This window comes from Magallana gigas, chromosome 6 (assembly GCF_963853765.1).
Source record: "Magallana gigas chromosome 6, xbMagGiga1.1, whole genome shotgun sequence".
NCBI classification, from domain to species: Eukaryota; Metazoa; Mollusca; class Bivalvia; order Ostreida; family Ostreidae; genus Magallana; species Magallana gigas.
The window spans coordinates 52720634-52744778 of NC_088858.1; the positions used below are offsets into that span (position 1 = coordinate 52720634).

Here is a 24145-nt window from a genome sequence, read left to right on the forward strand (position 1 = left end):
GGTATTTATCTGACAGTGACGATGGGTATGACGTCATTATCTATCATACTAACAGTTTTTGTGCTACAGCTACATCACGTGGGTCCGCACCAGAGACCTGTGCCAAGATGGCTGCGCTTTTTGTGTGTGGACATCTTAGCAAGATTTATGTGTATGCGTCAATCTCAAATTCCTCAGCCGTTTGTGGACGAATTCCGAAAGGACGATATGTGTTTGACTACATTCTTTGAGAACGTTGAAAACGGTAACACTGCTGGCACGTGTAATGGAAATATTCAGCAAAACTCCAATAATACTATCAACAATTACCAGAACGATAAATACCATATAGAAATGGAGAGGGACAAAACACACCAGAAAATTACCAACCATTTGAAGCTTCTTGTGGAGAAGCAAGACTATGAGGAGAACCACCAGGGTATAGTCCACGAGTGGCAGTTCGTGGCCCATGTGATGGACAGGGTTCTGTTCTGGATATTTCTGTTCGCTGCTGTCTTATCATCCATTTTAATTTTAGTCGTACAGCCGTTAATGAAGCCGCCATTACAATAAACACTGTTTGCTTTCATTATGTTAAAATCATTCATGTAAGACATCGTTACCACCCACGGCGCCAGGCAAAACCATTACACAAAGTATGAATGTGTCTGTTAGATTTTCTGTGTTTGAAAATCCAGTCAGGCTTTTTATTATTACAAGAACTTTACATGTGATTTTTATTTCTGAGAAATATAAATTTGCAAAATACACATGTGTGAAAACTAACCATTTTGTTAGAAGATGATGTGATGTATTTATAAGTTTTAAATATGTTCTTGCACAACTGATCTCCTTTAAGTAGACAACATGCTTACCTTATTTTAAAATATAAAATGTAATGAATTTGAATGATAAACTACAGTGTGATCCTCAAGTTTATACTACAAGTATAAGCTCATGTTAAATCGCTATGTTTCATGTACATATGTATGTTTGTCTGTTATCATCGAAATATATCAATATTTTAAATATTAAACTATAAATGGTATGCGAGTGTTTGATTTTTTAATTGCAGAGTAAAAGTATTGAAGCTCCGGTAGTCGCCTCATTGTTTGCTGGCAATTGCTGGACTGCCATGTATCGTGCTGCTCAGCTGTCCAGTTCAGTGTCAGTTTGTAATGATATGACTTTTTCCACTTGCCCTATAACCAATCCGACAAAAGTTTTTGCGTACATGTACGTATGGGATGTTACATGTTTATAAATAGAACAAATCTACTTCCGGGGGTTTCCTGACCCACTGACCGTACCCATTTTTATACATCGCCGATTCGAACACTTCTTTCGCGGCACCGTATTTCGTGGCTGAGTCCTTTGTCTCTCGATAGGTCGATTGTCCGATGTCTTTCCAACAGTTAATCCGAGAGAAGGATAGAAATAAGGATCTTTTGCAGAGTCGGGACGCGGTATTTCTACAAATAAACGAGAAGTGAGATTTTTATTTAGTTTGTGGTGTATACAAACAGGATATCAATCAACATATTTTGTAATTAATACCTCCGGATGAAATGACGACTCCAAATTATATTATGATTTAAACTGTGCAAAAAAAAAAATCGTATGTGTTTAACAAGCCTTATCACACAATTTGATAATTTGTTTTCAATATGCTTTTATTTAATTCCGACGCGTTTTATTCTTGGTCTCCGAAAAGCACTATTCCCAGGCACGTAGCATCGTTTTTTGAAAATTGTGAAGGGACTCATCAAAAAACACTCGACAAGCAAAAAAAAAAAGGGGGGGGGCAACTTTCTTGATTCAAGAAAATCTTAATCAGGGGAGAGAATAATGTAGCATGCCTAAAGCCAATAACTAATTTTCACTGTTCATTTCCTCATCTTAATTCACTTAAAATTTTACAAGGTCTCCAAAAAGTGGGGGGTTGGGCAACTCCATGATCATTCACTGTTTTATAAGTAAATTTTATAATAGAAAAATATCTGTTGCAACAAAAAGTTGGGAAATAGCCCCCCCCCCCCCCAATGCTGCCTGGTTCCCGAAACATCCTGTGCACGAAACGTCTCGCTCCTGCAATATACGACAAAGGGATTCATGAGAACATATAATGGGTTTTAATAATATTGTATAAGTACAGCAATATCCAATATCTGAATTGTGATGCCGGTGTTTGTATATTTGATTTGTAATACAGGTACTAAAATTGACATAAATCACGTGATACCGTGTCGTCATCCCGCGTGTCGCATCCGTCACTTCTACACTGTTATCCGCCATGTTCCAGTTGACGCTGAGTGGGCTGGATCTGTCCACAGAACGAGTGTCGGTAACCCGGGTAACACAGCCAAGTTTTGGGTGCTGGGCCCTGTATCCCGGGGGTAGACCGGTCAGAGGCTGGTCGTCACGATCTACACGGCAACACATTGCACGTGACATGTGCCCGTCATTGAATAACATACCTAGAGATATCCAGATTTGTTTTAATGTTCAGAAAATTACAATGATATCCATTTAAACGATTCTATGCCAAAAATGCATGGTTACATGTACCGAGACCTCTAACTTTGCTTACATTAAATTGTTTTCTATAATTGTTAAGTTAGTGCAACTAACGAAAATTGAAAGTCAGAAAACAAATTTTGAATACATGATTTTAGTTTTAAAATTATCGTAAAGTTTAAAAGTAGGTACTGTCTCCTCGTCTTTACATTCAAATTGAATTAAAATTTTTAAAAAAATTGAGTCAAAAAAAGGCAAAACCCTTCCATCAAACCAAAACCTTACATGACATTCCAATATGGTGAATTTTTCTGTCCTTTATGTATATCTAATTCCTTCACTATGGGCACATACAATTATACGTCAATTTGAGAGTCATTGCAATGTTTGTGCTTATTTAATGTATATAGCTTATAATATGTGTATAGCTTATTATATGTTTATGTCTATGCAATGTGTGCCTTTCCGACCGATTTCTGAGGATTAGTCTAGCCCCCCCCCCCCCCCCCCCCTCCCACTTTGAATTTGCTTTCGACGCCACTGTATTTCCATATGCGGTGAGTTCAAACCTCGGCCGGAGCAAAGGTGGAGATATATTATGGTGAAATTCTCTTTATATACATGTATATATACATACCAAGTGTGATGGAAGAAAGATAAATCGGTTCCACCAGGAATAGAGACAGAAGCGCCCCCTGTATTCCCAGAACGTTCCAGCGACAGATCTTGTCACTACACGACATAGTGCGCAGGCGCTGTCCGCGGCGGATTCCGTCCAGTGTCTGGGGGGTGTCGTCTGTAGGTATCGTCCCCTCACCTGTCGCACACAAATACATGTCCATATCATGTATCTTATGTCTGTGTTTGTGAAACTCACTTCTTCTTTTTTATATTTTGTAAATTTTTGTATTAAACTTTTAATCGTTTGTTTCTGATAGCTGAAAGAGACATTTATATATACCTTTCTCCACTTTGGTTCTGAGAAGACCGTGCTGCCGTTTTCTGAATACTGGTTCGTGATCTCCGTCAGTGTGGTGAGGATCCGCACTGTGGTTATTTACATATGAAGGTTAAAAAAAATATTCATTTTATAGCAATTAATCAAAAGAAAGCGATAATAAAAACTCTTCTATCACAATATCTCGCGTTTTATATTGTTTTGAACTGGTGTTACAGATCAGCAAAAAAAGAACGTTTTATTGGATGATGTTATTCTCCGATAATAATTATATGAATGAATACATATTGATCAAGTAGGGCCCCATCTTTCTATATCGTCAGCCATAATCATATGAATTCAGTTATATCCGAAACTAAATATTATCATTTTATTGCTAAAAATTATTTCTTTCATCTTATCATTAGAGATACAGCAGATATGACCCGACATATAATGACATGTATTAAATACCGTTTATAGGTAAAATTTAAATCCCTCATACTAATTTCAACGTGTGTAAAATATACATATATATTACTGATTGTTTTTAGAATAGAGCAATCATTACAAAAATGTACTTCCTACACGTACACAGATAAAACCTGTTGTATATGCATACAGTACTTCCTACACACATGCATAATGTGCACAGTTCTCACCATGGACAAATGCTATACTATGCATGTACCTTCCTCCCCCAGATTATAAACAGTACGTGCACCTACCGTGTAAAGACTGCCCCATCACCACACGGGGCCGTGGAGATATAGAGGTGAAAAGACAGGTGAGACATAACCTTCAGAGTCCCGAATAACGTCTGTTTAAATATTCTTCTGTCTCTTAAACGATAGATTTCTTTCAACAAGTACCTGTAGCAAATTACATGTAAAACATGTCTATATAGCCAAATATTTTTTTCAAACGAATCAGTAGTGGATACCTTCAATGACACGTTAAGGAGGCTGAGTGGTTAACAAATAACCATCATGCAGATTTACCTTAAAATTTGAGAAATGAAGTTCTATGTTATAAAGTTTCATTTGGTAAAAATAAATCCATTTATGTAAACTTTTAAATTTCGAGCATTTTCCTCTATCATTATATACACTAGACACAACATTGCTAACGTACCATTTCAATGGAATAGTATTTACATCCTAAAAATTTTTAAAGATGAATTTAATGTTTAAATAGTTGACTTTAATCATAAGTAAGACATTTAAATGACCAAACGGATAAATGGATACAATGTTAACCGAAGCGTAACTGTTCTTTAGCAATGTTCAAATCGTGCTCACACTTTTTTTGGAAATTCTTATAATTGATGCATGTGTAACTAAAAACTCACACACAAAAACGACGGGGTATGCCGCGTTTGACCATAGACGAGCGTGGCAAGGCAGTTGGTATGGTCTCTGCAGGGTGCTCCTTTAGAGAGGTTATAATTGTTTTTTCATAATTTAACGATTACCTGTGATATTAGCTAAAACATGATGCAGCATGCTTATCTAATAAAATAAATGTCTTTTTTAGGTAGCCACAGTAATAGGCACCACACGTCAAGGTTGTACCGGAAATTTGTTCAAACCGGAAGTGCGAGGGACCGAGCAAGAATTTCAAAGCGCCAAGTAATTACTAAGCGACAAAGACAGACATATCGCATTTATCCGAGCAAATGGAGGCCACACCCGAAATTGATATGTGAATCACATAATGGGAGGTACCAATGTTTCATAAACAGTACTTAAAGCAACTGGTCAATAAGTTTGCAACAAATGATGTTTCATTTTCTGTATTATAATAAACTGTTAAAATAATATACTAATTTATCTTTGTTGAGTTCAGATCTAAAACAATCATAGAAATAGTAAGTGGTGCGTTAGCAATTTTGCCGAGTGTAAAACTCTTCTCTTTCAGATTATTAATTTAGTATAAAATGAGCTCCGAATATCGAACCTACGTAATGAAACTGCAATACTAGATAATCTTTTTCCAGTATTTACAATATTTACCTTTGAAATCCCCTTTTAGCGATGATTTCAGCGTGAGAGTCGTTAATTACATTCCCCTCATCACAAAGGTTATCGCCCGTGACGAAGCAGTTTCCTGTTTAAAACATGACGATATAATCCGTTCTCCTCTTTACAAACCAAGATCACTTTGTAAACAAAGTATTTTAAAAAGATTAAAGACTTATAACATGCTTATTCGTATAATTCCATGAACATAAATATATATCACATACGTCACGTAACCATGGATACCTGTCCCTAAACTGACGACCGAGAGCTGATCCTCAATATCATCGTGCAACAAGATGGCGGCAATAACCTTCCGCCCAGACAAGTCCTCGCTAACGGAAGCTACCAAGCTTCTGAATTTCGCCAATGTCTTCATGGCTACCCTATCGCTGAATGTTTGTATTGAGAGCGGTACATGTATCGCTTCAGTTGCGTTCTGGGGAAAACAATCTATTCTTAAACATGCTGTCGGAGTCTGTATATGGTTAAAAGTCATTTATCGTTATTGTTACTGTCCTATTATATTGAATAATCTATTCGGCACTGTTTAAGGTGGCTCTATACACCACTTTTTGATGACGCAGTACGCAAAAAAGTAAATCTGGAAACATGCATTTCCGGTACTGGCTGATTTAAACTGAGGTGAATTGTATGGGAACCGCTATTTTGAAAAATTTGTGAAATGGATAGATTTAATTTGATAATTGGAAAATTCATTACTTACAAGTAATGTGGTATGTGACACATTCACGTTGTGTGGTATTATTTATCGAAATAAACAATAAAATCAAGTATAAATTTTTAAAGAGTTTCTTTAGCATCATCGATATGTTACACCGTAGCGCAGTGGGTTAGTGGGTCCACTTCAAACCAGTTGGTCATGACTTCGATTCCCGTTGAGAACAATAAATTTTTTTAACTTTCCAAAAATTTCTAAAACGTATTTTTTGGTTGTGTAACGGGATGGGAGAAATAATGACGGACCAGACCGGGTTTTGAACCCGGGCCCCCTGAATCTCTAGTCAGGTGCTCTACCAACTGAGCTATCTGGCGCCGGTATTCGAACCGGTCTGACCGTCACATTCCTCCCCCCTTAAATGATCTTCGTCCCCGAAGATCACCCCAGGCTCTTCCCCTGGCAGGAGTTCACCTGTCAGTTCCAGGGGTTGGTCACGGCACCAAATGTAACGGGATGGGAGAAATAATGACGGACCAGACCGGGTTTTGAACCCGGGCCCCCTGAATCTCTAGTCAGGTGCTCTACCAACTGAGCTATCTGGCGCCGGTATTCGAACCGGTCTGACCGTCACAGTTGAATACCGTCAAAGAAAATTCTAAACAGGTGAAAATATTTCAATTATAATATACTTTAATGCACATTAATATCGACATCTAACGGGGATGAGAGGGTTGCTTTGAATTTCTCTCAGGTTGGGATACATAAATCCTATTAGCCTAGTCAATGTTCCCGTTTATTTATTTGACTTAGTTTTGCACTAAAGCGAATATATTCACTTATACAGGGCAAAATCTATACTGAAATATGCATGTATTTATCATTCCAACATTATATTTAGGAAATTTTCTTCAACTCAGAAATGAAAAGTCCCCAAGGTGTTTGGGCCTTGGGACTTAGGAACGATAACCCTAACATGAGGATCTTTCATACCAAATAAAATTTAAAATATTTTTTGTGTTTATTTGCAATTGTTTTCATTCAGTTTTTTATTTCACAATTATTAAAATACATTTTCTTATAACATCAAGCAACTTTTTCAGATGACTTGTCAACAGAGTAAGAAAATATGAAAAAATATGTTTTGGGGAAATACTAAAAAAAATTGCAATAATAACATTTTTGAATGTTAAGAAGTGTTATATTTTTTTTTATGTGTCCGAAGGAAATATCCATCATATGACAAAATAATTTCTCTCAATTTGTTGATAGCTGTCTTTTTAAAAAATATTTTACAAAAACACGAAAAAACATTAAAAAATTCTTTTAAAATACCTATAGTATCCCTATCGTCATTTAAATATTTGATAAGTATATGTTTTGTGGTCTTCTATTGAAAATTGGAATAAACTGTGGGTGTATAGAGCCACCTTAACCGAGATTTATATATTTCTATTATATACAGGGTGCCCCAAAACATGTGTTACACTTTTAATCATCAATAACTTTATTAGATTAATAGCAATTTTAATGATTTTTTGTCAACATCTAGTGTATAAGTTTTAATTTAATGTGAGAAAAGTTCGGGAAATTCTGTTAAATAATCAGCTAATTATGACGTCACAATGATGTCATCGCACTTATCAAGATGGAACCTTCATGTGAACAGCTGGCAGAAATTGTCAAACTTTACTACGAGTGTAAATCTGTGACTTTAGTCATAAGAACAACGAGAATACGACATCCTGAAATGAAAATGCTCAACAGAATGCTAATTTACAGACTTGTGAGGAAGTTTGAAGGTAAAGGCACTATAAGTGACACAAGGCACAATTCTGGTATTGGGAGACCAAGGAGTTTCCGTTCTCAAGAGAACATTGATGCCATTGATAAACTTATTACTGAAACTCCACAAAAGTCAGTTAGACGTGCACTACATGAACTAGATGGCAATGTCAGTAAATCCAGTGTTCATAGAATACTCAAATTTGATTAAAAACCGATCCCTTAAAGAGAAGTGTGATGCAGCATTTAAAAGAGACAGACATTAGGAGTCGTTTAGAGTTTGCCCATTGGATTTTAAGTAGACCAGACTCTGAAAATTTAACAGATGCCATATGGTTTTCCGACGAAGCCCACTTCCATCTCAATAATGTTGTTAATAAGCAGAATTTTAGATTCTGGGGTTCGGCAAAACCCAATTTTTATGTGGAAAACCCTCTTAACTGTGAAAAAGTCACTGTTTTGGGCTGCATTAAGTTCACCTGGAATTATTGGCCCTTTTTTCTTTGAAGACACCGAAGGCGAGGCAGTGACAATAAATTCTGAACGATATTTAAAGTTAATGAAATCTAAGTTTCTACCAGCCCTTAGACGAAAAGTTGTAAATTTTGATGATGTGTGGTTTCAACAGGATGGTGCTACGCCACACACTGGAGGTTGTGTTCTTCAGTGGCTTGACAACACATTTGGTGATCAATACATTTCTTATCGTACAGCAAATGTTTGGCCACCGCACACCCCCGATCTAAACCCCCTTGATTTCTTTTTGTGGGGTTATTTACAAGACAGAGTGTACTCTCCTTCCCCACAAACAACAGAGGACCTAAAAACAGCAATTACACGAGAAATAAGATCAATCTCTGTTGATACATGTAAAGCTGTGATAAAAAAAACTTCAGAAATCGTGTTCAAACGATGTTAAAGGCAAAGGGACGACATTTGGAACATATGTTGTAAAATAACATTATGTTATTCCAAAGAAATTTTTTGGTGATTAATAAGGAAACTGTAAAAAAATTATGCTTAACAAAAAGTTTAGAACTATTTTGTTATATATTGTAGATTTCATAATTGTTAAAATTTTATAACAGTTTAAAAGTGTAACATATGTTTTGGGACACCCTATATATACATTATCAGTCATATATACATGTAATATATATCGATGTTTCTGTCCTTTTGTAAGGAATGTCTTGATAATAATACCGACATTAGATTTTCACCTGAGTCTGTGTATATAATCCTTGTTTCTTTAACTGTCGCAGAGCTTCTGCTGTGGCACGATTTTTAGTCTCATTTAAACTTTTCCCAGTGACAATATCAAATTGATGTTCACCCAGACGGGCCGCCATATAGAATCTGTCAGAACCCAACGTATACTTACTTAAACACAAGATGACATGAACTTAGTTAATATATCAACAAAGCTATTGCAGGAATGTTGTGTACATGAATCGCATTCTTTCTATTAGTGTCCACACGAAAACTCACGTTAAATCATGGGGCGGGCCTATGCGTGATGACGTTTCAATGACGTCACATGTTAAGTGCTGTGACTGCGCATATTCATAAAACATTTGAAGTGGATTTTTTCCAGGTGGGCATATATCAATGAAGTTGTCACTTCTTGAGCTGCAGTTTATGCTGTCAATACTCCGTAGTTTCTGAAAATTTACAAAACGTGTCATTATTGTAGTGAATAAGTGTCATCTGTAGACATGTCAAAGTGACCTAGATATCACTACGTCAAAATTGTTATTATGTTAGAATATAAAATCACAAATTGACATCTTCAGGGACCACTTAGTTTAGGGTTACTTAAGTGCATTAAAGGTTTTTGTAGATATATACAGAGATACCGTACTGGTTTAGGTATCTTTCCTTCACACTGGAGCTGTAGGAGTGCAATGTTTGCAGCCTTTTTGCGACCCTCCTTTTTGTTTCCGTGTTTAATCATCTGGAACTCTCGATCTCCAAGTTTAGCAAGCAAACGAAATCTGGAAACAAAAAGCTTAAGACTGGTTATGAAAAAAAATATGTTTAAATTTGAATGGGTGTATTATAAAACTTATATATTTTCAATGATCAACATTTTGAGAATACCGCTCTTTGTTTAACTATAGTATCAGTTTTGTTAACTTATGTTTCCCTAAAAAGTTTTAAATTTTAAAAAAAAGGTAAAATATTAACTTAGAAAAATTAACCGGTAAATTGATTGCTTTAATTTGCTGGCATCACATTTTTTATCCAGGCCAGGAAGTTTGTACTACTAATCCAATTTTTAGGCGACAGCTTAACGAAAGCTACTCACGTGGGACAGTGCGGCGGTCCAGTTTGTGAAGCTTGCTCGATCCTTGCATTGAGTCCTAAAGACTGCGCAAGCTCCATGAGAGCGCTCACTGGGTCCTTATTTGGGATGGCCAAGGACATTCCAGTACCCTGAGAAGCCTAACATTGTAACGTTATAATTTTTTCAAATAAAATTTGGTTTATTTATTTTTTTTACAGGAACTGTTCTTTTTAGAGGCTTACTGTTTTTTATTGACTGTTCGTGTGTTTGATTGTGACGTACCTGAACGCCGGTATATTTGTACACCTTTCTTAGAGCTATGTCTGCTGCCTTAGTCCTGGCTTCTTTCTTGTTCGAACCTTCCGCCTGAATAACGGGTCCGTCTCCAAACTGTGCGTTAGCTACGAATCTATGCGTTTGAAAAAAAATTAATATTATCTAAATATGAAAAAAAACAAAATCACAATTTTAATTCTATTATTAAAATCAGATTGTTGGAAAGTGTATTGAATCCGTTTGTAAAAGGCATCGGGTCCGTAAAGCTCAGTTTTAAAATTTTATTATTATTTTTCTTTTTCAGGTACATGTTTTAATTGTTTATTCATTCATTCTTTATTCACTTCAAGGTTTACAGCCTATCCGTATTCATGTACATATAACATAAAAATATGCAAGTGCAATAGAAGAATTGACAATCTATCATTGATTCTTCAAAAGTTATGTATAAAAGTCAAATGCATTACAAGCAAGATACAACTAGAGTTCGAAATTCTATAAAAGCTATCGATTTCACGGAACGAATCTTTATGAAAAACCTAGCAAATTGCGCTTTTAATTCTTAAATTAACTTTCAAAGTTGGCTTAAACATCATTTTTGCAGTAAAACGGTCTATTTCTGCATGAATTTTGGCCTAGAAATCCATCAAGGCAGGCCTGCCCCAATAATAAAAAATAAGATATTTTGATCAAAGGAATAGATTAAGATGGGATTTTATTAGGGACACTCCCCTTGTCCTTAGGTCATTATTTCTGAGAATTTTTTTTAACTTATTTGTATTATAGTGGTTTTTATTACATATTAAAGTTTGAATAAGCTCAGTTGGTTTCACCGCTGTCACTTACCGCAAATCTAAAGGTATTTTTTTGCATCCTAGTTCGAATCCACCTGTTGGCATGATTTTTCTTTTTTTTTAATTATCGGTTTGTATAAACACCTTATTATAATGATTTTTTGTATTGTGCATTTTGTATTTTACTCCGATTGTCTTTCTTTAATGCACGTTTGCTCTTCAAATTGAAGACATTTAAAAAATGTATTTACTGAGGCATCAGATGTCAAAATAAACTTCCCTGTCCTATCAGAAATATTTTTAAGAGACATAACTTTTGGCATACATCAGTTGGAACAGGCAGTTAATTATGTAAATGAACATGTTAGCGCACAGGGTAGTTACGAGTTTTCTGTAAACCAGAATGAAAATATTTTAAACCTTATACAATGCCATGTTAAAATACAACCTCGCCATGCATCTTCAAAAAAATACAATTGTTGGATTGAAAAAGGTCAAACAGATAGAAGTCCTTTATCTCATACGTGTGGTGTATATTACCCGTGTGGTAAACCTTTGCTATATCACACGGGTGATGCTATATCAAATACTTCCGGTCGGAACTACTTTTGACACAGCCCCTCGCTTCAAAGCTTCAGTGACGTATATTCGAAGATTTGCTAGTACTTTTAACATAACTATTACTTCTACAAAAATTGATATAAAATAGATTTTGTCAAAGATTTAAATTACAAATATGAAGGAAAACACATAACTGCGTAGCACAGGCGTCGGAACCGGGGGGCTATTGTGAGTGGGGGGGGGGGGGGGGGTTAGCCCCCCACCACACCTTTTTGCAAAGTTATTCATAACCGTAACCACAAGACCCTTTTTTTCTTGTTTGTCAAGATTTTTGATAAATTTAGCCCACTTCCAACTTTCAATTTGCTTTGTGAAGTTTATAGCATGCGCGGATCCAGAAAATTTTTCCAGGGGGGGTCCGAAGGATAATTGTGTTTGCCAGGGGGGGTCCGAGGCATATTTTCGCGATAATTTTACTATGTAAATTTAATAAATTTTCATTTTCCAGGGGGGGTCGGGACCCCCCCGACCCCCCATCTAGATCCGCGCATGTATAAAACTACAAATTATGTTAACTATCAAGGAGTTCATCCTGACGACGCGATGAAAACAGAGCGCTTTGGTTGTGTTTATATACAAGAACTTACCGAAATAATGTTTCATGAGACTTTTATTCCATCACCAGTAAGCATCCTTATTCACTATTTTCAATTTTGAATCATAAGGCTAGCCTAGTGTTTGTTTTATTAAACATCATGCATCAACAACTGTTCCTCGTTCGAGTCAATTCAAACTAACGAGCATTCGCAACTTTGTGTAGGCCTTTGTCAACAAACTTGATTATTCAAGTCTTCTAATCGGAATTTCCATTTAATCAAGTGAATAAGCTCTAAGAAAAATTATCTAGAGCTAAAAAATTATTTTAAGGTTTATTTCAGTGAAACTTTACATTAAAACAGTTAGATTTATCTCAGGAATGACGTACTAAATTGTATTGCGCAAGGTCACAATAGCCGCATAACACAACGTTGCATCATCGTTTTTAATCTTTGAAGAAAAAAACAATTTGGGTCATACAAGGGACTGTCTCAAAAGCTTCATAATATAAATCAAATTGTATGAGATAAATAGAACATCTATAATTGTGTGATTTTATATTTGCTTTATCCAACTCGTTGAAATGGTTATATTCGCTCGGCAAGCCTCGCGAATATATACACCATTTAAACTCGTTGGATAAAGCAAATATAAAATCACACAATATAGATATCCTCTATATATCTGGCTGGTTTTGTGGATGCAAAGTAGGTGCTAGAACCGTCTGGTGCTGTGCCCATGACGCTTTTGTTTTATAGTATTTAGATTATCCTCGTAATCAGCCACACAATCTAGTTCCTTCTACAAATCCACAAATTCAAGTTTCCGGAAATACAATTAAATCTTTTAAAACAAGATACCGTATTCATTACTTCAAACTTCAAAGTGGTATGCTGTTTCATCGTTTTGTTTAGAAACGCTGATATCTAAAAACCGAGTTATGTAATTGTTTCAATTTCCTTTTTTATAACTTGCATTTCTTACACCGATTACTTTTTTTTAAATTAAATGTATCATCTCCAAAGAAAGAATTAGCAATATTTTTACCGCCATGTTTATATTTGCTTCCGAAAAATATCATGCACGCTTTAAAAATATATGAAAATTCTGCGTTATCCTCTGATATAAAGGACCACATCGCGCAAAACATCTGTACCAACGAGGGACATTAATATAGAAACTTGCTTGACAATCGTTTGAATTAAATATTATATTCAAATAAAAAAATCTTGCAAAATTAGCTTCTGATAAAAGCAATTGAATGTTTTCTTATTGATGCGGGTCTGTTGCATAGATTTTGAAATATCATGTTCAAAACATGAATGAGATATTTATTAAGGAAAATATATACCCGATTTTAATATCATTTAATATTTATTCGTTTGATGAGATATCGGCGCTTCTGATTGGTCGAAAAATTTCTTTGATACCTGCATCAATAAAATTTTCGCCGGATCTACTTTTCTCAACTGTTCTGATCTAACACTATTTATAGAACGGGAATTTCCAAAATAAACACTGTCAACAAAGTGTAAAGTTGTGTCTGTTTTATTGTCAGCAAACAAAATACAACTTTATAAACATAAAAACTTGAAAGTCTAACCTTCAAAAATAAACAAAACACAATATCTTATTCACGAAATAGAAAATTAAGCGTCTTCTCACGATTTCGTCTGCTTCAGATCGATCAACATTACTGCGAGGCTGACTGTTCCTTTTCCAGAATAATCATAACGAACATATAGGCCCATACACTTTCACGGTAACACTGCTGTTCAAACTTGGTAACGATGATTTTTAAACTTACACAGTACCCTACATGATCGGTCATCAGAAATTCAGAATAAGCATCGTTTTGAGTACATTGCATCAACTCCTTCGGCGAATTCCAAGCGGCAGATACTATAGTACACCATTACATGTTTACAAAAGTCGCTTATACATACTATTCTTTGTCGACATATCAACTATTTTCGTCCACGATCGCCTCTCCTTGGATGGTTACGTCCAGTTGCATTTTCCATCGATCTCACATGAAAACTAGTGTTATTACGAATTTTTCTGCACAGTGAATAATATCACAAGCTATCGCATGTATTTTCCTTTCGATTTCAATTCAGCCGGTTCAGATTTTAACTCACTATTTGTGTTTAATCCATTAAATTTAGTTCAATAGCTCTGCATCAGCTGAAGGCGCATCCATTTTGAATATTGTTGCTGTTGTTATTTTGTATTCATACGCGCCGCTTCATTTACATTTTTGATCAATGACACTTCACATTTTTTGATTTGAAAATGTTTTATTAAATGATAAGAAATGAAGATAATAATTTTTCTATTGATCGACGTATCAAAGAAAAAATTGACCGGAAAACTTTTTCATCAATGCGCTACGCGCATTGATGAAGTTTTCCGGTCAATTTTTTCTTTGATACGTCGATCAATAGAAAAATTATTATCTTCATTTCTTAAGTCATTGTGGACAAGGAATAAATAAATTATGTGATAATTTAAAAATCGTAATTATGATCCCATACGAGAATGAAGTAAAATATCGCATTCCTTATTTTTAAAGGATATCGATTTAATATTTTCAATAGAACAAAAGAAAATTGATGCATAAAACGACCTTTTAAATCGCATCACGCGAGACTCTCCATAGTTGCAAATATGTCCTTTGTTGTAAATAAATACATATAAAGTACATGCTCCGTATAATAGAAAGTAAACTGAAAATAAAAATTAACGATAATAAAATTTAAAAAATGTCCATGACGCATACTGGTAGGACAGCGACTGTGAAACTTTTAGAAAATCGCTATACATTCAGAAAACAAGAACATAAGAGTTTATGTGTATGGCTTGAAATCAAGAAGTGGAACGGAAATCGATATCATTTTTTGAAGAAAGAAGCCTATATAGACCCTACTCGTATGTCAACTGTTTTGTTGTATACAAGTGATCCTTTGTTCTCCCGACCATCGGCTTAAATGTTACCTAGGCAAAACTTGACTTCTAACTTTCAAGTTTTTGTCAATCATTCGAAACGCACAATTAAACAAATTCAAAAATTCTTACTTTTTTCATTTACAATAAAGGTTTAAAAATACAGGTATTTGATTCTACTTGGCAAAAGACACGTGAATGGTACATCACTTTGGATTTTCAGACCAAAAACAGACTGCCTGACAGTCGAGTTTTGGCTCTTTGCCAATCCTCTGGCCGTAATCCATGAATGCACTAATGGCGTTCTTCTGCAGACTAGGCGGGTTAAAATCGTAATTTGCTGGCGAGGGAAGGGAAGAATATCTACATCGCATTGGTTCTACTTTCGGCGGTAGTTTTTTGACTTCATGAACACCTTTAAATATAACATATGTACACATGTTTAACCTGTATAATAATTCATTTCTAAAATTCTTGGATGTTTGTGTTCCAGGAAAATTTAAAATAACATTTTCTGAACTCTACCTGTACTATCGCTGGCTTCATATCTACTGACCGACAACAAAAACATATGGTCCTATTACAAATATATGATTTTTAAATTACTTCACAATTTATAAATATTTCATTTATCTTTTTCTTTCAGTGATTTAATGATTAAAACAGGAAACTAGTTTTTTTTTCAACTGACATCTAATGGAAATCAACATACCTTCCATTCTTCTCCTCTTTGACAAATGGTGATTTTCATACCATGCACGTTTATTCAGTAATAAATGATACAAATTCATCTTTCTTTTTGGCATGATGGCTTCTACCGACTGTTTCTTACTTCCTTGAGTTAAAGCGAACTGAAAAAGAACTTAAACACAATAATTGCTGGAAAAATATCCGTTTGTTTAATGGTCTTCTTACATTCACTAAAAACTAGGTTACTGTTATGAAGTACATATAAACATGAATATGCTTTATCTCACACGTGTGGTGTATATTACCCGTGTGATAAACCTTTGCTGTATCAAACGGGTGATGCTTTATTAAATACTTCATGTCCGAACTATTTCTGACACAGTCCCTCGCTTCAACGCTTCAGTGATTTGCTAGTTCACTTATAGATTCTTTAACATACCAATGGAGAAATTCTTGTTTTGCTAGCTCGTTTTTGGGAGTTGATTTTAATCAACTCTCCTATGCAGTTACTCTGGCAAACCGAAAGTTAAACAGTGTGTGGACCTCAGCACAAATCATCACCGCTGACAAAACTTAGACCTTGAAAATAATAAATAAACTCGGTGTTATGTATGCTGACACATTGTTTTTCAATGAAACGAATGCATTTATAAATACCTTGAAAATAGTCAGATTTTAAATAGTACGAACAATTTAGATATTTTTTGTAGTCGTATGTATTCCTACGCCAGAGTTCGATATAGTCTCGTTCAACCAGACGCTCGGCTGTCTCCGTGAGTCTCCGACAAGCAGAGAGTCTCTCTTGGTAGTCGGAGAGCCGAGCTGGTTGAACGAGACTAGAGTTCAATATTGCTTGGACCCAGAAATGTGTACAATTTTTAGATATATTTCGATTACTGATACATAGTTTGTTGGAATTGATTCTACCTTTAAATATTACACAACATCATTCATATGGGGTTTTCTCAAAATTCTCGTCGGAAAAGTTCGAGAATTCATTTTATAAAAATTTGTGTAATTCAAATACAGATTAGAAACTACTTGCCATGCAAAATAACGTATCGTTGATTTTAAAATTAATAATAATCGATAAAATCAACTCCCGTCAGTGCCCCAGTACTTTGATTTTTTAATATCACTGCATTTACTTTTTTTACAACAAAGCCTATTTCTTTTTCCGTCTTAAATGTTGCTAAAAATCATGTCTTAGAAAGAAAAATTAGGGATAGGGGACCTACTTCCTCTAATCCATTAAATGATGTCCTGGTAATTGGCTTGTATCTTTGGTTAACCCCCACCCCCATCACTATCTCCGTTCTCAAATACGGTAAATTAGATTCATTAGTGTTAACAAATCGTCATACTATCAGGAAATTAGAAATTCCATTCGAGAATTTGTGATTCATACATATTTTTTTTTCAAAATGCGTTAAGAGTCTTGATACTACATGTAAAAAAAAAGTTGATGTGCCTTCTTAACGCACTTTGAAAAAAAAAATTCAAAGTGGGTAATCTTGGTCCAAAATTTAACGCACTTTGAAGAATTTTTTCAAAGTGCGTTGATTTGGTCCCAAATTTAACGCACTTTGAAAAAAAAAATTTAAAGTGCGTAATTTTTTCAAAGTGCGTTGCCAGACCGGTACGTATTGTACAAACAAACACCAAAACTTGCAAGGTTTTAATTACAAAATACGCCTCCATAATGGATTAGTAACTTCTTTAGTTCACTTAAAATCAAGTCACTGTGATTTGAAGTACGTCAAAAACAACTTTACCATGTAAATAAACCCAAAAAAAAAGGCAAGGCGTGTTACTTTCAAATAGTTTTCCCGCGTTTAGTAGAATAGCGGGAAAACGTTGTATGATAATAACGTGTTCGAATAGATTTCCGTAGGAATACAGGGCGGGGCCATAGGAAGGCCAGTATAAAAGGGCCAGTGTGAATAGTAAAGGTCATTCTAGCCAGTTTCACTCAGCACATGAAGCTTAGATTTTTTTAAAAGTTTTTTATGTCTCTGTTATATTTATTGAATTAAATATCATTCTGTAATTAATAATAATATTTATAATAATGTATAAATAAGACCGATATTCGCCCTAGACGTTATTTACTCTTGCGTTCGGACACATGTTTCCATAGTTTTTTCAAATATTTTATCTATGATTTTTCAAGGGCGGTTTTTAACGCCACAGTCATTCATGGGGATCATTCATGGGGAATTATATTTATATGTTGTATTTTATGTACAATTGATTTCGATGATGTAATATCATTTAAGGCCAGCTGCCAGCAAAGATCGTCTGGCTCACACCTAAGTTTTGTTGTTGTTAATGTGTTGGAATATTCTTATAAGTGTATATTATACTTTTAATTTCCAATTAAGTTTCTGCAATGGGTTATCTTTCTTAGTGGATATTTTATGGAACGCTATACAAGCATGTATTCAATCTTCAAATATTAGTACCTTTCTTTAAATAATTATACCTATCTTCAAATGATTAAAGACAGGTACATTTAATTTAAAGATAGGTGTAAATCAATTTAACATAGGTGTAAATAGTTTAAAGAGAAGTTAAGATATGCTTTATTTCCTCCAAGTTAATAAAAAATATTGCATATCAAGAATTGAAACAATTGAATAATATGATATCATTGATAGCTGCTTTTTCAATAAAAAAAAATGTATCATGTAAATTTACTTACCTTATCATCGGTAATTGACAAATCTATATTGTTTAAGACCATTAGAATTGCGTACACAATTACTCTAAAGATGATATAAAAAGATGCTTGCGTTTCTGATTGACAACATCTATGTAGTTTTTGGAAATCAGGTCCTCCAAATATCTGTAGGAATTACTATGGTTACCAATTGCCCTCTATTGTAAGCAGACCTATTTTTATTACGGGCCGCCAGAAGGCGGTACTTTATTTGATATACATTTAGATATTGTAACTGCGTTTCTGCGGGGTAGTTTTGTTTGTTTTAGTTGTGTTTTTTTTAAGAATTAATATTATGCTTATTTTTATGAGTTAAAAGTAAATTTGCATGTAGAAATATGTTTTATGCCTACTATAAGAATATTCCATATTTTTCGTTTTACTCGTAAATAAAATAGGTCGTTTAATGTCGTGTTAGGCGCGTTTTTGTCGAGACTTTAATCTATTCGGAAAATTTCTGTGTTTTTCATTCTTTTCAAAACATGGTATCGGGATCGGTATACGGGACATACTAAAGACCTGAAATAGACCTGAAATGCAGGAGGATAAAACGTACGCTCAACTAGGACCCCAGGTCACCTGCTAATTCACAACTACCAAATCTGTGCACTCCGCTACAAAATGTAGTGCATTACAACCGCAAAGTGAAAGTAGAATAACTAGTACCACTACTTAGCCTTTAGAAATGATATACAACAGGCAGAAATGTATTTTTTTTCTAAAGAATACCCCTCTAAGTATTGGAAATACACTATAGAGGATAAAAAAATCAACATTGACTGTTATTTGAAAGATATATAACGTTATATAGACATAAGGTGACCTGTGGTCCCCCTAAGGATATATAAGTTAAATGTAACACAAAATCCTCTTCATTAAAATATCAAAGTACTTCACATTCTTACTCTGTATACGTAGCCGGTGTAGCCTGTAGAAAGATGTAGATTTGCACCCCCCCCCCCCCCAGCCACCCACCCTTAGACATTTTACTGATACTTTAATATAATGGTAAAATGAGTTGATAATAAATTACATTAGATGACCACTGGTTTCCGTAATGGATGCATGCCAAAACAGTTTTGTATAAAAAAATATCTGACATTTTCGAGCCTGTTAGTGATGAGAACTGTGTGATTTTTTTTTCATACAGAGCTGTTTTCGGCATATATCGTTCTTAAAACACTGCTATTGAATTTCATTGTTGATTTACCTGAGACAGTCTGATTTTGAAGGATATCAGTACTGTAACCACGAGTAACGGTATTATTTTAAGAAGTTCACTAATATCGGACTGTACATGTAAAATTTAAGACTGCTGGAACAAAGGAATGACATCAATTTTGTGTTCTAACTAAAGATACAACATACAACAAAGGCAACCTTATAAACTTAATGCTCTAGCTAACATCTGGTCTCTTTATTGTCATTATGGAGTAGGTTTTCCCCTGTCTACAGGTGTTGCATGAGGGTTGGAGTTCACCACTTCCCTCCCCCCCGCTCCACCTACCACTTCCCTGGACTGAATTGTCACTCATCAAATTAAAAAAAAATATTTAATTTGTTAAAATGAACATAGTAAATACGGACCTATTGTGAATTGCATCTGAGAAATAAATGCAGACGAGCAAATCGTCACCCCTTTACACCCCCCCCCCCCCCCCCCAACACCCTTTGACGACAAAAAATAAGGAATAAATGTGATCGAAATGTGTACCGTTTTTGCTTTTTTTATAAAATCAAAGTCTAATTTTTCACACACCACATTTTAACCTGTTGTCTCCTTATAAGTTATGCAATCTCTGGTCTCCCCAATGATTTACAATATATTGTGAACTCTGGTTTACATATTTATCATCATCTTTATTTGACACCTGTTTCCTCTAACAATTATGTTCTTCCTAATAAACAATATAAATACACTCATTTTGGAGAACTATTTTCGGGTGACCCAAGGTCCTAGTTGAGCGTACGTTTTATCCTTCTGCACCTGAAATACAAAAGACCTAAATGAAATGAAATTTTATATAAATGATATATTTAAATTTTCATATTCTGCGTCAAATAAAAGGACTTTGTGTGTGTGTATTTATTATATTTCCATGTCAAATGTGGTAGAAAAATATCATGAAATGACATCAATATCAATCATTTACGCAAAAATATGAAAAAAGACCTGAAAATTTGAATTGACCTGAAAATTTGAGCTGACCTGAAAATTTGAGCTGACCTGATTTATTTTTAATACTTTTGAAAACCACGTGCAATTAAATAATCATGAATATCTTCATAAACTGAAGTGTAAATAAGATTTATAATTCCATTTAGGAAAAAAATTATTCGGCTTATTTTACCTTTAAAATTGTGCAGTTTTTACCGGTTGAGCATATGTCCTTACATGTATCTTTAAAATATGAAGAAAAATTTATCCAAAAACTTCTACTCAGAAAAAAAGAAAGCACCTGCAGTGGCCTTCAACTCAGTATTTAGGTACATCGACCACGTATTATCAATATTTGGGTACATCGACCACGTATTATCAATATTTAGGTACATCGACCACGTATTATCAATGAACAATTTTAACTTCCATTCTAAGGTCGACTTACGAAAGACGAAAAGGGGCACTTAAAAAAAATATTTTTATCTCGTAATAACGAGAAAAGATCTCGTTATTGCCAGTTAATTATCTCGTTATTACGAGTTAATTATCTCGTTATTGCGAGAAAAAATCTCGTATTTACGAAAAAAAAATCTCGTTAATACGAGTACATTATCTCGTTATTACGAGAAAAGATCTCGTTATTACGAGTTAATTATCTCGTTATTACGAGAAAAGATCTCGTTATTACGAGAATTATTTTTTACGAGAATATACACATACTTAGCATAATCGTCGTTTAAAAGCTTACACATAATTTGATATAAAATCGGACCAAGCTGTTTTAAAGAAATTTCAGAAGTAGCGAAGGAGATTGATTAATAAATCATTGAACTATTCATTGATAATTAAGAAGGATACGTGTTGTTTGTTTTCAGACTCCAAAATGTTAATATACAAAATCAATTTTTTTCAATATACATGTAGGTTGTGTATGAACATATAAAACACAATTCGGGTAAATCCTGTATATCCATGACTGAAACTATATAGTCATTTAAGTTATCTGTAACTAATAGAATTTTGTTTTTACGACTATGGGACTACCTGGTATTTACTTCGGAGTGGGATTAAAATTATATATAAGTTGAATAGTAAAATTATACGAAGTTATTTCCTTTTGTTCATATAAGATAAAATGTCAAATCCGATCATTTTGATATGTAGAAATTAATGAATAATGATCATTGTTACTTAAATATTAATCAAAATTGAATCAACGTTTCTGGAATGAAAAAGATAGACTGAAAGGGTGATCCAGTCGACTTGGAATTAATTTCAGAAACCCACCATTTTATATAGATCTTTTCTCGTTATAACGAGATATTTAACTCGTTATAACGAGATCTTTTCTCGTAATTACGAGACCTTTTCTCGAAATAACGAGATAATTAACTCGTAATAACGAGATCTTTTCTCGTAATAACGAGATCTTTTCTCGTTGTTACGAGATCTTTTCTCATAATAACGAGATAATTAACTTGTATTATTCGTCTTTCGTATCGACTCGATATATTACAGTGAACTTGAAATAAAGATACCAGAGTCTGAGTCATCTGTTTCATATTGACCTTTAAGGTCAGACGACACGTTCCTCGAGAATCTTTTTTGTATCTCCTTGTAATAAAGAGTTCCAATAAAAAATATTAATTTTATAATTACTTTAAAAATGATCAAAATTTACTTGAATTTGGTTACATGTGTACATGGTCGAGTGGTTAGAACCGTGGCCGCTCACTGTTAGAAGCGTATAGGATCTAGAGGTCGTGAGTTCAAAGCCCCGCCCCGGCGGAGATATAGTTCTAATATGGTGAATTTCACTGTGCTGTAGATGTATTTATTTTTACATCAGCAATTCAAGTGTATTATTAAAAAGATTATATTGGAAATTGCATACTCTAGTATTTTGCAGAAATGCCTGGTAAGGTACCCTAATTTTTGGCAAGAAAGCTTGTCAAAGTAGTAGTAAACCATTAACAAATTCCTGGAAAAAGTTATCTAAAATTGAGGAACGTGTCGTCTGACCTTAATAACTGACCATATGTGACGTTAAATCACCTACTCTTAAAGGTCCAAAATTTATGGAACCCCGACCTTTGAACTGACATTCGCATTTCATGCATACTATGAATTCTGTAAAGGAATATGCCAGCGATTGGCCAAAAATAAATAAAGAAGCTACGTTGTCAGAATGGACTAGTTTTAAATGCACAGTATGAAAATCATTTATCCCTCTGTATTTGATAATTTAAATGTGAAAAAGAACTAGATAGATTACACGACCAGTTTGTACTGGTTCCTGCTGACAACGCAGGAAACAACGTGGTCTTTGTTTGCAAGGCTCATTATATAAATTGTATATTAAAAGAACTTCAATGACAGTTGCTTTTTCAGCCAAAAAAAAACGGTCATCGGTCATTTGCAAAACTATTTTGTTAAAAGCCATTTGGAATTTGCACACAAGTACTCTAAAATAGATATTAAAAAGATGCTTAAATAACATCTATGTAGTATTTAGAAATCAAGGTTTTTTTTTAAATATGTTGGAATTCCCAAAGATATCACAGACGCACCATCGTTAGCAGACCTATATTGTATTCATATGAAGCAGAATTCATTCGAAAACTTGTACGTGGAAAAAATAAATCACTCGCTTTGGCCTTCAACTCAACATTCAGGTATATTGACGACGTATTAAAATTAGAAATGTTTACTTCCATACTTACGTTGACTGTTTCATATTTAGATAGTTTACTGGAAAAGGGCATTGATGGTAACCTAACAACAAAACTTAATAATTAACGTTATAGCTTTTGTCAACTTTCCTTTCTTATCTAGCAATATACCTTCATCACCTGCATATGGATTTTTGTCTCTTGATTGATTCGATAATCAAGGGCATGCTGTACGTATAAACAATTTCTAAACCGAAGCAAACTACTAACAAACAAGTTGTTAAAACAGGACTATCAACAGTATATTTTAAAGTATTCTTTTTGTAAGTTCTATGATCGACTCATTGATCTTGTTAGCAAATATAATCTTCCACTGGGTCTCATGCTGACGTTTTTTTTTTTACATGTACTTATTGTTAGACAATACTTACTCACCTAATCACATACGTAGTCATTTGGTTTTTTTAAGAAAAGGACAAGAAATTTAAATTATTTTTTGGATAAACAGTATGCATTCTGTA

At 34.3% G+C, this 24145-nt stretch overlaps 2 protein-coding genes across 4 annotated transcripts in view; one reads left to right on the plus strand and one right to left on the minus strand.

Annotated features, from left to right (window-relative positions):
* LOC105330460 (neuronal acetylcholine receptor subunit alpha-10) overlaps positions 1–1027 on the plus strand; it is a 38483-nt gene extending 37456 nt beyond the window's left edge. For both annotated transcript variants that reach the window (XM_011432143.4, XM_011432146.4), the window contains one exon: positions 2–1027. In XM_011432143.4, coding sequence (XP_011430445.1) covers positions 2–552 — 551 coding nt within the window. In that variant the 3' untranslated portion in view covers positions 553–1027. The remainder of the gene's footprint in view (position 1) is intronic.
* LOC105330468 (double-stranded RNA-specific adenosine deaminase) lies at positions 637–16488 on the minus strand. Of its 2 annotated transcripts, XM_034467160.2 has the most exons (15): positions 16375–16485; positions 16092–16230; positions 15590–15794; positions 10488–10614; positions 10227–10363; positions 9780–9912; positions 9407–9579; positions 9139–9274; positions 5701–5893; positions 5449–5542; positions 4162–4305; positions 3458–3543; positions 3134–3313; positions 2222–2456; positions 637–1451 (listed from the first exon to the last, which is right to left on the minus strand). In XM_034467160.2, exons 2-15 carry the CDS (start codon positions 16183–16185, stop codon positions 1238–1240), a joined length of 2151 nt encoding a protein of 716 aa, XP_034323051.2. In that variant the 5' UTR covers positions 16186–16230; positions 16375–16485; the 3' UTR covers positions 637–1237. The 2 variants fall into 2 exon arrangements, with proteins under 2 accessions (XP_034323051.2, XP_034323056.2); XM_034467165.2 differs by lacking the exon at positions 2222–2456 and having other exon boundaries at positions 16375–16488.
* Between the last annotated feature and the right edge of the window lie 7657 nt (positions 16489–24145).

Excerpts from the sequence above, each read along its gene's own strand:
- LOC105330468 (XM_034467160.2), bottom strand. The coding sequence starts at position 16,185 with ATGCCAAAAAGAAAGATGAATTTGTATCATTTATTACTGAATAAACGT. Across the intron at positions 9,275-9,406 it reads GGCCCGCCCCATGATTTAAC|ATTCTATATGGCGGCCCGTC; the intron begins GTGAGTTTTCGT and ends GGGTTCTGACAG. Across the intron at positions 3,544-4,161 it reads GATGGGGCAGTCTTTACACG|TGCGGATCCTCACCACACTG; the intron begins GTAGGTGCACGT and ends AAATAACCACAG.